Raw genomic sequence first — 15,618 nt, 5'->3', positions numbered from 1 at the left:
ATTATACAGCTATATATTGTTAATTCTAATAATTAGTATTTTATATTGTAATATTGGGTCATTTTTTAAATTTGTTTAGGGCATTCTCGGTAGCAGGACTTTTCATTACTAAAATAAGAATCAGGTCGAGTGATCGGAGTATGGACCATCTTTGCTTTTTAAAATCTTATTATAAAAATTTACAATAATATTTTGTATTATGTTTTATTTAAAACATGAAAATTACCTTTTAAGTTAGAAGTTTGATCTAAGTTCATTTTTTTAAAATTTTCAACTCAATTCAAAGCATTTTTTTTCTTTGTTGTTGTTGTATGCAGTTTCTACCAAACTTTAATAAATTTTTCTATTTGTGAAAATTTCTATGTAATTCAAAGGTAATTTTTAATATATATCTTAAACAGCATTATTAATATGATTTTGTAGGTTGCAGAACATATTATATTACAGAACATATAAAAAATGAAAAATAATTTTATCATTTGATTTCAAGATAGGTTGTATATCTTAAAAATAATTAATTCGATTCTGGGATTTCCCATGATTCTGGGAAATAGTTCACTTTTTCCCCTGAAATCCTGGGACAAGTAAAAGACCGAGAAATGAGAAATCCTAGTGGGGATGACGGGAGCCAACATATCCAAATGGAGCATCTCTGGAAAAATTTCTGTGGATTTTTCGACCCCTCCGGATTCGATCCCCAGCGCGGTAGGCTGCTACGCTCGGCCATCAGTCCAGGAATGTACAATGCACCACGAAATACTTTAAAACACTACAGTGTACAAAATCCCTGCACTCTAAACTGTAAAGACTACACCCAAAGCACTGAAATACACACTCTGGTACCATAAGACACTACACATGTTTTAGAATAAAATGCACTAAGATATTAAGATATACTAAGATGTAGCATTTAGGTAATTTAGTATAGCACGTTAACATCTCATTAAGACTTTGCGAATGAGATTGTAAAACACGATTAAATTCACTCTTTTATCTCATTATTTAATAATAAAAGCAAATGATCAATTGATGCCAATTTCAATTAATTAAAACTCAGTGTTTGCAAACTATTTTCTACAATATTCAATTGGCGATTTTTGCAAATTCGCATTCACCAAAATATCCATAACACAATGAAAAGCGTTGCTTTTTCATTCAGCTCTGAATTTTGTTCACGATTCGCTGATGACGATGATTGAATTCCAGGAAAAGTTATTAACATAATATTTACAGTTATAATACAGATTAAAGAAAAACAATATCAATACTACTCGCTTTTTAAATATCTACTTAACAACTAGTCACTATATAAATTTCATAATTCAGAATAAAAGGGGAAGAGTAATTCAAAGATACATTCTGAAGAGTTTATAATCATTAAAGAATTTATTTTGAAGTATTTATTTCCCAGACAAAAGGAGTAAATTGAACTGATGGTTTACGCAATCCGTGAGATATACCCAAAGGAGTGCCTCCCTCTGTAGGAAACGAGGGCGCATTCCTCTACGGGGAACTGGCTCCTATTAGGTGTTAGACACGTGAAGAAAACCTGGTCTGAGAAACTGGTCCCAGTGTACAGTGGTTTTATCGACTCAGCCACTGGCAAACCCAAAGAAAAATGACAATAAACTTTTTTAAAAAATCCAGGAAAATGAGCATATTAATAGAAAATTTATGAAAAATATGTTTTGAAGAGTATTATTAGAAAAAAAAGAAAAGATTAATTTACTAAAATATGTATATTTTAGAATGTTTATAATCAAGAATAAAGAAGAATAAACATCCAAAGCATTCATTTTGGAGAATTTATAATCAGAAAAAATAAAAATGATCATAGAAAAATACATTTTGAATAGTATCATTGAGAAAAAGGAAGATAAATTTATCTGAAAAACTATTTTGGAAAGTTTATAACCAGGAGAAAAGAATAATAATCTTCCAAAAACACATTTTGGAAAATTTTATAACCAAAAGAAAAAGAGGAGAATAATGATAGGGGGAAACAACATATTTTAGAAAGTTATAGAAAATAAACTAAGTACATCTCAACTGTTTTCAATAAAAGCTTTTCGTTCTGAAGCAAAATTACAAGAGCAAGGTTGAGGTCGACTGTTGTTTGCATCATTAACCCCTTTTGATAGTTATCAGAAACTATAAATTTTATAAGTTTATGTAATGTAAGATAAAATTTAATAAGGGAAATCTCATTATTTTAGGTTCTACTGGAAAGAAACGGCGACATTGCCATAGTGGAAGTGAAGATAATGATGGAAAAGGAACATGTAAGTCATTTTTTGTAATAAGATATGTGAATATTGGTTGCAAAATAACAATTTTAAGGAATTCTTGTATTTAATATAAGAATCTCTTATAATTATCATTTAGTTGATCTTTGTTTTGATTTTGAAAACTGATGAATGTGTTTGAAATAGTTCATAATAAAACAATAATAAATTAACTTGCATAATCCACAATATAATACCAAACTTTTATTTGAAAAAAATGCTTTTACTTAAATTGTGTATTTAAGCAAAAATAATTTTTCAAATAGAAGTTTAGAATTGTACTATGGATTATGTGAATCAGCTTGTTATTCTTTGTGCTGAATTGACTCTCATGACAAGAAAGAAAGGAAAACTATCTCACAGTGTCAAATAAATGATATTTGTACAAATATATGCATATGAGTACACACAGAAAAAACTGATCATTACATTTTAAATCAGATGCTGTTCAGAATGCTTATCATAAAGTTAATTTGGTATTGAATTAAACATACCACTGTGATCAAAAAGTATCTGGAATGTTTCATTTAAATTGCATGCATGCAAGAGGGTGCTTTCATTATTTGGCATGACTTTCATCAACATCTAGTAGAAATCCATATGTCATTGTCTGTTTTTGTTTATAAATAAATGCTTGTTTTTTATGTAAAGAATTTTTGCACTGGTGGTTTTTCAAAATGATATTTTGATGAAACTATAGTGCACTCTTACTAATCCAAATTAATTATTGAACAGGATTGTTTGGATTAGCAAGTTATATGTGGAGAAAAGGAAGTCAACTTGGAATATAGCTAAATTTATATATTTAAAAAAATATTTATGTTGTAATTGATATGTAAATGTTAAAATTATAATACATATTGATTTTACATAGTAGTTGAGACAAAACATTAGTAAAGTTTTTTTATGGTGTATAGGATTGTTTTTTTCTTTTCCAAACTCGATTAATTAATTTTGATTAGATTTTGCCATTTTCCATTAACTGTGATGAATAATCCAAAAATGCAATAAAAAAGAGGGGCCTATGACTTTGTTTTTGATGTATAGTGGAATCAAAGTGTTAGTGTCCATGTACCTTGATGCAATTGAACATGCCTAATGGAATTAAGGGGGAAATTTTTTAAAAAAAACATTGCAAATGCCTAAAAGAAAATGGGTACCAAAAACGAGCAAAACACAAGAATAAAGTAATCTATGCTGATCAAATTTAAGGATCGCCTGTCTGTGCGCATCAGATGCAAAGATCGCCTTTTTCTTTCTGACAAGTATAGGGATTGCCTTTTCATGTGGCCAACAACTGTTTTCTTACGATCACACACATACTCTCACTCCCACAGACACGTCTAAACACACATGTATACTCTTATATACAGGAGGGTCTAATGATGTGTTCACTTGTTTATAATCGATTAGCGCAAATCGCAACTGTCAATCTCGTAACGGTCAACTCATTGATAACAGGTGCGTGTCTGGGAATTGTAACGGATAAGTTACGGCGGCGCTGATCGATTATAAACAAGTGAACACATCATTAGACCCTCCTGTACATATTCAAATACACATCAAGTGCTTGAGGTAGATGGAGAAAAATATAATTTATATGTACTAATACTAATTAAAATATTTTTAATTACAAAAATGCAATGCACTGCCTCAATTCTGTTATGATATGACAAAGTTGCAAGGTGTCTTTAGTAATTCATTTATTCACTTACAATGATTATAGTAAATAGTAACAAATTTTTAATATTCTGTAATTGTAAGATATTAATGAAATTTTGTATAAACTTTTTCCAATAACGATGATCTTGTTTTACTTTTAGCTTTGTCCAAGAAATATTGTGGTGATCTTCCACTGTCTAAAATCTACAATAGCTCTTTCAAGAGCAATAAACCAGCAGAGGTATGTAAGATTATAATTAAATTTTATATATTAATTTTGAATATGCAAATTATTTTTATTTTATATTATATAATGTTTTAAAATTTTACTGAGGTTAATTAGTTTTTTTTAATCCTAAACCAAACATACAATTATTGCTAGGTTTTATGGTCTACTACAAAAGTTATAAATTAGTTAATTCATTACAAAATTTGCCTGGGTGGTAGGTGGTGCTAGAATTAATTTTGATTTATTAAAATATTTAAGAGATATATACAATAGAACCCTATTTGATGATATCAGTCTATTCCAGAGACACACTCACACTGTATTCTGAAATTATCATAATGTGAATACATTATTTTTTGGTAATTTGTTTCAAGATATCAGAAGGTGATAATTGCCACAGAACTAAACTATTCTTTCTCTGCAAAATAATTTTTACACTCAAAAAATAGTAGTTTCATATAGAATATAACATAAATATTAAAATATGGTAAAAATTTTGAAAAAGTCTTATATTTATTGTTTGGTTTAAGAATTTCAAACTAAATTGATTTGTATAATTGTTTTTGTTTCATCTTTTTAAAATTAATGTCTCAATATGAGAACATTTCTGTTTTACCTTTTCATTCGAAAATTTGTTAGAATAATGAAAATTGTAGTTGTATATTTTTAAATATCTGTATATATATAACAAACAGTCTTTTATCAGTATATAACTAACAGTTTATATAGAAGACTAAAACCAAATTATATTAATCAAATGATAAAGATTGATTCATTCTTGGATTATAACATATCTAATTAAGTACACAGATGTTATGTAATTTGCATTAAAGATAGGTAATTAAGTTGCTATTTTGTATTAAATTTAATAGTTAGAAGGCAATGAATTAATTTAGAATATTCTGGAAGAAAGGGTTGATCTGGAACAGGACGTGAATCTACTTCTTACCATGCAGATGCATTGCCAATTATACTTTTTGAATTTCCATTCAACCTTTGCTTTCAGACCAATTAATTTAGAAGGTTTAACAATACAGATCATTCCATGATGACTGGGCATGGTGACTTGTGTTTTTATTGCTTCAAATGGAATGACAAGTGACTTACATATGAGTATTTGTAAAAGCCTTACTGTCCTTAAATTCTAATATTATTATTAATTGTCTACTTGGACTTTACTTATTAATAGGACTTTATACTGGTGTTTAAGGATTGGCACAGTAATGAGAGTTAGTTCAGGAAAGAACAAAATTTCTTTATTATATCACCGGTAGTAATAATTTCTGTACACGTATAATATTACTTTTTAGTGTTTGGTAGTAATACTGCTGATGAGGGGCATGCTAGCCCGAAACACGTATAATACGTGTACAGAAATTATTACTGCAGGTGATATAATAAAGAAATTTTGTTCTTTCCTGAACTAACTCTCATTACTGTGCCAATCCTTAAACACCAGTATAAAGTCCTATTAATAAGTAAAGTCCAAGTAGACAATTAACAATAATACATATGAGTATCTTTATTTTAGTCAAGTTATAGCCCAATATTAAATCTGGTTTTATCATTTGATTATAAATAGTCATTTGATTATTATTTATGTAGTTAGACTGCTATAATGTCTTTTCTTTTCAACCAGCTTTTTTGTAGAATGTTGGAAATACACTTTTTTGTATTTAGAACTAATGAATTTTCTTTATAATAAATTCTTTGTATTTCCATAAGAAATCTGTTATACTTTATAGAAGTTACTGTTTCATGTGTGTGCGTGTAATATTGACAAATCATAAATCTTCAAAAATTTAACTACACCAGTATTTTTTTTGTTCAGTCTTTGGCTTCTGTTTTGATTTTGGTTGGTTCATTATTTCGTTTTTTTTTTTTTTTTGTTAATGATAATAATAGTAGTGATTGAATATAGCAATAGATTACAATTTGCTGTCAGGTTTTTCTTAATGTAAAAACAAAAATTTAATGCATTTTTATAGTTTATTCTAATTATTTTGCACTACATATTGTAAAAATATTACTAAAAACATATTTTTCACAAAGTAAAAGACTATACATTAAAAATGTCTTCTTGTAGTTATTTCCCAAGATGTAAGAAAACAACAGTCTTATGATGGAGTCAACCTTTATTTAAGGGCTTCTTATCTGCCTCGATATGCAAAACATTACAAATCTTTACTCTGGTGATGGCACAATTAAAAATAATAATAAATAAAAATATAATGTATATTTGTTAAATGGCCAGGATAGTAAATATAAATTCACAAAATAAAAGACTAGGCCTATACAATAAAAGAATCATCTTGTTGTCTTTTTCTCACACCTATGTTTTATTTGTATTGTTATCATTTAATTTTCAACACAGTTAATTTGTCAATAAAGTATTCATTTTTTTTATTAAATACTTTTAATGAACAATTTTATTTTTACTATTCAAGGATTATATCATTTCTTGCTATCATTGTTTATAAATAAATTACTAATGATGGTTTAATTTCAGTTATTTCGTAAGGATCTTATTAGTGCAATGAAATTGCCTGATACAGAACAACTTAATCCTGAAGAGTATTGGATAATTACGGATTCATGGAAACAAGAATGGGAGAAAGGTGTACAAGTTCCAGTTAATCCTGATGCTCTGGCAGAACCAAATGTCAGGTAAATATTTTATACTGACCAAAAAAAAATTTTTATCTCTACAAATAATTTGATGTACAATTTACAATATTAATTGCTCAGCACCCATTATTTTTTTTATGTAAGTTTAATTAAGTGTAAAAAAATACTTAAAACTTAAAAAGAATGATATAAATGCATTAATTCTGAAGTTAAAGCTTTGAAGTTTATAGTCCTTTGTCTCATGTTTGCCCGAAACCTGACACCACTGTCTCAGTTTGTTTACAACTGGGTGACCTTGAGAACAGCTGGTGTCAACTTTCCTAGGACGTTTACATATACGCCTGAGGGTAAGAATGATCTAAAGTAGAGTGAATACTAGCTGGCCATATATTTCTAAATATTTTGCAAAAGTTCCAATTTTTATTGTAATTTCTGCCCCCTATTCAATTAAATGTATATATAATAAAATCTATTAATTAAAAAAAATAAAAAGCTATTGGTGTCGTTTTGACATCAAAGATAGCTTTAAAAACTTTACTGTTGTCAAATCTGTACATTAAAACTTTAGAACAATGAAATTAATTTCATTAAAAAATCTCATTAAAAAACAATTCAGCATTAATCGCACGTCATTAAAGGTTTATTAAAATTGCTATAAAATTTTTTTGCACAGGTAAAAATGTATGAAAAAATTTGTGGATTTAAAAAACATCCAAAAAAAACAGAAAAAATTTTTCAACTCACAAAAATGCTGAATTTTTTGTAATGCTATGTAATTGTGATGAGTTATCTCGTCAGTGGGCATTAAGGAGTTAAGAATGGTTGATTGAAATTGACTATTAAAAAGAAAGTTAAGGTGAAAGATAGAAAATGGAAAAAGAAAATCAAAACATATTGAAAAATGGTTTTGGTGATTTTACATTTAAATAAAATTTGGAAAACAAACCAGTTCTTAGGACATGTGAATAGAATTGCTTTATTCTTTGTTAACGACGATCGAAAATGAAAAAGTTATGCTTAGAACATCAATTATTCATTATTTTTTCATGACATTATTATTCACTTTGACTGTATTTGAAGTAATTGAGGAAGGAAATAAAAATCTGAGATTGATTTGAAAATAAACTATAGCTATGTAAATGCAGTACACTAGTAGGTTTTCTGCATTTATATGATAAAAAGTCTGCTATAATGATTTAATTTTTAAATTGTAGTCTATAAACTATAGCTAATTTCATTTTTGATAGGTTGAACATTTATCTGGAATTAATTAAGATGAAACACTTTCCAAACTGTTAGTAGCAACTGATACATAATATATTGATACAAACATAATAAAACATACTATTATACATATGCTATTAATTTAGATTAATTATATAAATTTAATATAATTTGTGTGATAAAATGTAGTGATCAAAATTTATTTTTAAAAAAATGAGTATGGATGAATTCAGTAACATTAATCTGTAAAAGTGATGAGCAGCCTTTTCTGGATGAGGGCCACATGGGAACTTTGTAGGCTTCCAGTGGGCTGCATACATTTTTTTTTTGTATAGAGTTGCAGGCTTTAAGTTTGCTGAGTATCAACATATTCCACAACCACCAGTGCATTATCTTTTTCACTAGTTCAGTTTAATTTCTTTGTCATGAATTGCTTAATTATGGTTACATAATGACATGAAATAGAAAACAGGAAATAAAATTACATTGCCAAAGTCCCAGGGGCTACATATTAAGACACTACTGACCAGTGCAGGCATATTTGGTGGCCAGGATTGCTCCTGACTAATCTATACTCACGAAACAAACTTTCAAACATTATGTGAAGTACTAAAGAGTAATAATAGTTTTAGCATTTCATATTGTTTGTAGTATTTTCATTTTACCATTGTAATAATTTTTAATAAACAATAATAAATATTTGATAGCAGAAAAATGTTAATTTCTTTTTTTAATAATACTAAATAGTATATAAATTAATAAAATATTTTTATTGATTGTTTTTTTAGGATAATAAATGAAAAGAAAAAGTCTGATTTTAGATTGTAAGTACCTTTTTTTTATTTATTTATAGTTTCTCAGTTATATTGATTTAAAAACAAATGTAAATACTGCTAATATAAATTTAAAGTTTTTGTTAAATTTCAACAATTTAAATAAATTCCAAAGTTTTAAAATTTATAGAATAATTCAATACTGATAAAATATTTTATTATTCTTTTGATTTATAGCCTATTTGTACTGACTTTAAGAAAAATAAAGTGTTAATTTACTTTTTAATATTAATTTTGATTTTTAAATATTGACATTAATTATCTGTTCCTTTTATGGGTAAAATATAGAATAATTCAAATTAAACTAATTCTATTTGTAACAATTTAAAGAGAGGACCAATAGGTGAAATGTTATCATATTTAGTATGTTCATTTTCCAGATCATGAAAAGACTTTAACAATTAAAAAATAGTTTACATGCTCACTACTCACTGATAGAGAAAATATGGTATTGCAAATGGTTTCTCATTTGCAAAACCATATTTTCTCCTTAGTAACTGTGCAAATACCATATTTTTTTCTATAGTATAGTGGTTTATGCACTATGAATACCTGGAAGAAAACAAAGGTGTGGGACTGGTTGTACTAGTTTTATGAGTGCAGTGGTTCTCACTTTACCTGAATCTATTTTACTTGTAAAGCTATTTTATGAGAATGGTGAAAACTGCTCCCATACTTCACAAGTATTAGTACCACAAGACATTGTGGAAGGGTTCACCAAAATGTACAGTGCAATGCATAGTTTGTCAGTTTGAGGTTCCTGGAGACTGTCAGCTCATTATGCTATCTGTCCACTTTTATGTACTGTATTAATATATGGAATGAACACAACAAAATACATCAATTGCCATCAATCTTCATATACCATTTAGTATGGTTCATTTACCAATTAAATAACTATCCAATTTATTCTGCTTTTCTTGTCTTCAGCACTATATATTTTCCTTATCACTTAATATTTTGCACTTTGTTTATTGTCAAAATTTCTTCTGTTTGGTCTGGAAAGTGTACACCCAAAGTATGGTGGCTGTGGTGGTATTTCACCCACAGGTTCTCTCTGCAAATTATTCTGAATAGGAATGCTTTAATTTGAATCATCCTTTATATACAGATGTATTTATTTTTATTTATTCATTCTGTATTTTATTGAGAGTGTATAATGTTTCAAATAAATTTTGAATAACTTTATTCTTTTTTTTTTTATTGTTCTTATAATAGATTTTTTAAGTAAATATCTATTAATATTATATTAACATTGAAAGAATATTTAAAAATGTCAGACTAAAATTGTAATATATGCAGTTGTTTAAAAAATTTGACAGGACAAATTTAGATTTACAAAAAAATATATTTCTTGGTAGACTATACATACTGGATGGGTCTGTTTCATTCAGTCCTTTCACATGCTGTTGAGGTAATAATGATTCCACGGCTGAGTTGACCTTTTATCGAAACTCATCCAGTATGTATAGTCTACCAAGAAATATATTTTTTTTGTAAATATGCAGTAGTTTGTTTATTTTCAGCTATAAAAGTCTAATCTGTATTGTTTAATTTTGTCATTGAAAAGGTTTTTCTGAAAATTATTTCCATTCATTCTCTTTGGTGTTAAGAAATAAGTTTTTGTATATTGTAATTTTAATGACAGATTTTTGTATTGAGCATTAATCTTAAAAATTATTGTTCTGTTTTTTAAAATGTTTCTATGAGAAATGAATGTATGAAATTTATTAAAACTGGACTCTGTTTTTATTGATTGACAAGAAACTGTTTGTTATTATTATTAGTAAAAAGAAAATTAAATTGAGTAGGTGAATTTTAAAGTTAATATATATATATATATTTTTTTTTTTTAATTTATGCATACTGGTTTCACCCATGATGACAAACTTACAAAAAAATTACAGAAATCAATATATATAAATACACAAATACAAAATTCACAAAACCGACAATAAATAATCAATTGAAGAAATTATTAACATAAATCAAAATAATAAAAATCATGGAGAGAAATATCCGGAAAAATAAAAATAAATTATATATAAAATAACTACACCCACCTAAAAGCAAAGAAAAATTAATTACATGTCAAGCTAAACGGATAGTCTCCCAAGATCCTTAGGGTCAGACACACATTTAAAGGGGAAAAAATGACGCCACTTATGCACAGAACCAAATGATTCCAAATATCAAGTAAAACAAAATTAAGTGCCAACTATCTAAATGACTAACAATTAAGTCTAGAAATCTTTCAAAAGAAATAGTAGAAACACCAAAAGTACTTTCACCTAATTTTGAAAAGTTAACACATTTAGCTATTGCATGATATGCATCTAGAGACTGATTTCCTTTGCATTATATGCAAATATCTCTGCAATAATTCTAAAAGCAGAAAAAAACTTTATTATCACGTCAAGCAAACGGATATTCTCCCTGTTAAAATATTTTTGTTTTAAAATTAAAATATTATTATAATTTTAATTTCATTTTCAAACTTTCATTTATATATTACTACAGGGTTTTAGTTGAAAATTGTAACACCAAATATAAGTGCACTAGAAATGAAATCACGTTATTTAAAACTAAATGCATGTTGTTCTGTCAAGATTGCATTTGTAATACTGATTATTTTAATATTATTTATATTTATATTAATATATAATAACATATTATAACATTTTATAATATATATATATATTATTAACATATATTAATTTTTATACAATTTTAATATTATTTATATTTATGTATAAATATCAAATTTGCAATTTTAATTTTCTGTGAGTGTGTAAATTTACATTTTAATAATCAATTATTTTATTGATTTTTTTTTTTTTTTTTTGATAGACCAAAGAAATTCATTAAATGTACTCAGGACAAAAATTTTATACCAGATATTCATGTTTTAAGTAATGCTACTTTTCTTGTTGACAAAGTTTGCTCCTATGATTTGGATGTTGTTGACATTGAGTGGTTGAACATAATGAATGAAGAATTAAAAATTATTGGTAAGTAAATTAAGTCATATGTTTTAAGTTTTTAATGCAGTTATTCTCTGTGTTATGTGATTTTTCACTTACATAAATTCGTAATTATATAACATCTGTAATATTGATTTTTAGTTGTGAAAGCACTTGCATCAAATATATACTAGATAGTGTTCATTTGGCAAACCATTCATTTATACACACACAAAAAGTTTTGCATCATTTAATTTTGGAAGGAGGTGAAAAGATGCTTTAAAAATGACATTGTGTTTTAAAAGTAGAGCCTCAGGTAATGACAATTAACAGACTTTATTGCCACAAAAACAAAAGCTTGTAAAAATGATACATTATCTCAAAATGGTACATTTAGACTAGTGCCTACAGTGTTTGTTCTCAGTACTCTGTCACATCACCCTTGATGTTTATCAATGCTGACATTTTTGTGACATGCTGTCAGTCAGTTCATATAAGTAATGTTGGATCTATTCTCTACCATTCAGCAATGGCCTCCTCCTGGGTTCTTGAAGTGTATGTGATGATATACTTTGTGGTTTGTTTCACTTTGCCTTAGACATGCTCAATAGGGTTCACACCTGTAGGTTGTGCAGGCCCTTCTATTTGTCTGATCCTATTCAGGAGGATATGTTCATGAACTATCTATGAGGATGACAAGCATTATCATCCTAAAAGATGAGACATACTCCATATTGTTGATGAAGTGATTTTACAAATTGGTTTAGAATGTAGTCCTGATAATATCTACTGGTTATAGTGCTTTATATGGAAACAAGTGGCATCCTTGACCATAAATGATTCCTGCTCGGACATGATTGAACCACCACCTCTATCTGAACACGAGGAATGGAATGCTGAAGACATGCAATGCATCCAGACTGTTGCTATATGGTTTTATTGTTAGATATTCATTTATTAATACATACATTGATTAAAAGAATTCATTTTATTCAAAAACCCAAAAAAAAAAAAAATCATTTTTCTTTTAACATGATACGTGATTCTAAAAACTGTCACATTTTGGAATTTCATGCAATAAAGAAAAAACAGTTTATGGGAAAAATAGAGTGAAGGGTAGAACATTCAAAACCTGTGAAGTCTCATAAATAAGGATCAGATTTATATGCATTTAAAATTAAAATACATGTGCTTACTTATGAATATAAAAATGCCAGATATATGCATTATGCATGTTAAAAATACACTAAAATTTGTAGATTGAAATCCACACTTTCTTTACTTCTATCTGCAAGCAAATTTTTTACTAACATCTAATTATGCCACATTTTTAAGATGTGATGGGATAAGCATGCAACAATAGGTGAGACAAGGAATTTGAAAATTATCATGTCATATTTGATATGACGTGATAATTTCACGTCACTTTATTTTTCCCATAAACTGTCTTTTTCTTTATTGCATGAAATTCCAAAATGTGACAGTTTTTAGAATCACGTATCATGTTATAAAGAAAAATGATTTTTTTTTTTTTTTTTGGTTTTTGAATAAAATGAATTCTTTTAATCAAATTAGTTTATATTTATTTTAAATTCAAATTTTGTTTTATATATTTTCTTGTTTTCTAAAGTTTGATTTAATATAATAATTAACAACATATTCTTTTAACAGAAAATTAACTTAATTAGATGTTAATTTATTTTGATCTTTATCTAACAAATTTTTATTTTGATTTTATTTAAATTAATATATATATATATATTAATTAAATAAAATCAAAATAAAAATTTGTTAGATAAAGATCAAAATAAATTAACATCTAATTAAGTTAATTTTCTGTTAAAAGAATATGTTGTTAATTATTAGTATATATAAATTATAATATATATATAATATATATATATAATTATAATTTAATATATAATATTTTTCATTTATAGAGTCTTTCTCCACTGGAGGAATTAACTATGGAAGTAATTATAGAAGAAATTGAAACTCAGGTATGGGATTTTCTTTCTAAAATAAAATTTTGATTGAAGTATATATTTTCCAAATTAGGCTAAAGTTAATGATTATTTGTCTGAAAAATTTTTTAAACATTATTCATAAAACTACTGTGAATCAAATGATATTCACTGCTATTACACAGAAAAACATCTCTTTTTCTAATTACTTTGTAACTAGAACGAATTTATTTGGAGAAAAAACATTATCCCCAATATGTATGTATATATATATAAATTCTTAAATCTAACAATTATTTTATATATATATATATAAACTGCTCAGCATTATGAAATAACATTTAGAATTGCAATTCCTGTCTTAATTACACAGATCTGTAAACTGATGGCGAGTTATAAGCTAGTCTGTGCTTTTTTTTTTTTTCCATAAATTTTAGTTTAGAAATGTTATATATATTTTTCATCATATTAAAGTTTTTCACAGAATGAAGCAAATTTATACTAGTATATGTTTATTTTCATATATCAGAATGTTTAGTACAAATAAGATCAAAATATATTGAAAAATACAGGATAATGTTAAACAAAACTTCAAGGAAGTCATGTCAGTCTTAGTTGAAAAGTATCATATTGTTTTGCATATTTCTTTTGCTGACTCTGTTCTAATAAGTCAATAATAATGTCATTATACTTGCATTTTAGTATCCTTGTTCTTCACTTCATTTTTTTTTTAATTATTCCCAAAATTCCTTACCCTGTTTTTTTTAATTCATCTAGGACTGGTTCTTAACCAATGTTCCGTGTAATACAGGTGTTCCTCAAACCTACCTCGAGTGTTCCATGAAATAAAAGATTTTAAAGTTTTTATTCAAATTTATTTCTATTCATAGATAATTCCAAGTTTCTATTTTATTCAGTATATTAAAGTTTATTAGTTTATTGCTTCATTGTTTCATGAGAATAGTAAACATCGAATTGCTTATCAATTTTTGAATGTATTGATGCTAATGCTCCATGTAATAAAAAGTATATGAATGATGTTCTGTGGCCTCAGAAAGGTTGAGAACCACTGATCTAGGATATCAGAACAGCATTCTAAATGGTAATGCAAGAAATAGATTTTTAAATTTATATTATATCCTGAATTATCAAAATTTAATAGCATACAACATAAATTAGTTTTTAAATTAGGATATTATTTTCAAGAAAATTAATCATAACATTTCTGTAATCTACCAATAACTTTTTAACTTACGTTACTGTTTCTTCAAACCATTTATCTGCTAGAAGTTTTCTTAAATCAGATCCTACAAGTATGTTTTCTATGTACTCTACTTTTTATGCTTGGCTGGTAACAAAATGTTGCACAAGATTTTCTTCTGGAATTTTCTTTCCCAACTGAATCATATCAATATAAAATGTGTATGGAATAATTTGAAATATTTCAATTGTGAAAGAAGTGTGTGTGATAGAAAAAAAAGATGCATTATTTTTATTGATATATGCATTATGTTCAATGTAACAGAATTTCAAAGAACTATAACTGGAAACTATGTAAACATTTCAATAATTATTGTGTCAGATTTAAACAACAGATCCATATATTTTTTGTTAAGTTTTACTGAAGAATTAATATGTATTCAGTGATACTTTGTTTATATTATACATTGGTATATTTAACAGTATGTCTTAAGAGGGAATATTCTGATTTAAATTAATGTCTTGAAAAAGTTTTTTGTTTTCCAAATAAATTTTGTTAAAAGTTTATTTTTTATTGCTTTTGGTTGAGTTGTTATATTTATTACTCTGAAAGAGTACATATCTTATTAT

At 26.6% G+C, this 15,618-nt stretch overlaps 1 protein-coding gene across 1 annotated transcript in view; it reads left to right on the top strand.

Moving 5' to 3' along the window:
• rno (rhinoceros) overlaps positions 1-15,618 on the top strand; it is an 84,037-nt gene that overhangs the window by 39,401 nt on the left and 29,018 nt on the right. Inside the window, exons 4-9 of the mRNA XM_067270635.1 lie at positions 2,217-2,282; positions 4,109-4,188; positions 6,686-6,843; positions 8,817-8,852; positions 11,712-11,876; positions 13,767-13,824. Coding sequence (XP_067126736.1) covers positions 2,217-2,282; positions 4,109-4,188; positions 6,686-6,843; positions 8,817-8,852; positions 11,712-11,876; positions 13,767-13,824 — 563 coding nt within the window. The remainder of the gene's footprint in view (positions 1-2,216; positions 2,283-4,108; positions 4,189-6,685; positions 6,844-8,816; positions 8,853-11,711; positions 11,877-13,766; positions 13,825-15,618) is intronic.

Source organism: Centruroides vittatus, unplaced genomic scaffold (genome assembly GCF_030686945.1).
Source record: "Centruroides vittatus isolate TY-2023 unplaced genomic scaffold, ASM3068694v2 contig_375, whole genome shotgun sequence".
NCBI lineage: Eukaryota > Metazoa > Arthropoda > Arachnida > Scorpiones > Buthidae > Centruroides > Centruroides vittatus.
This window is presented reverse-complemented; position numbering and strand designations above follow the sequence as displayed.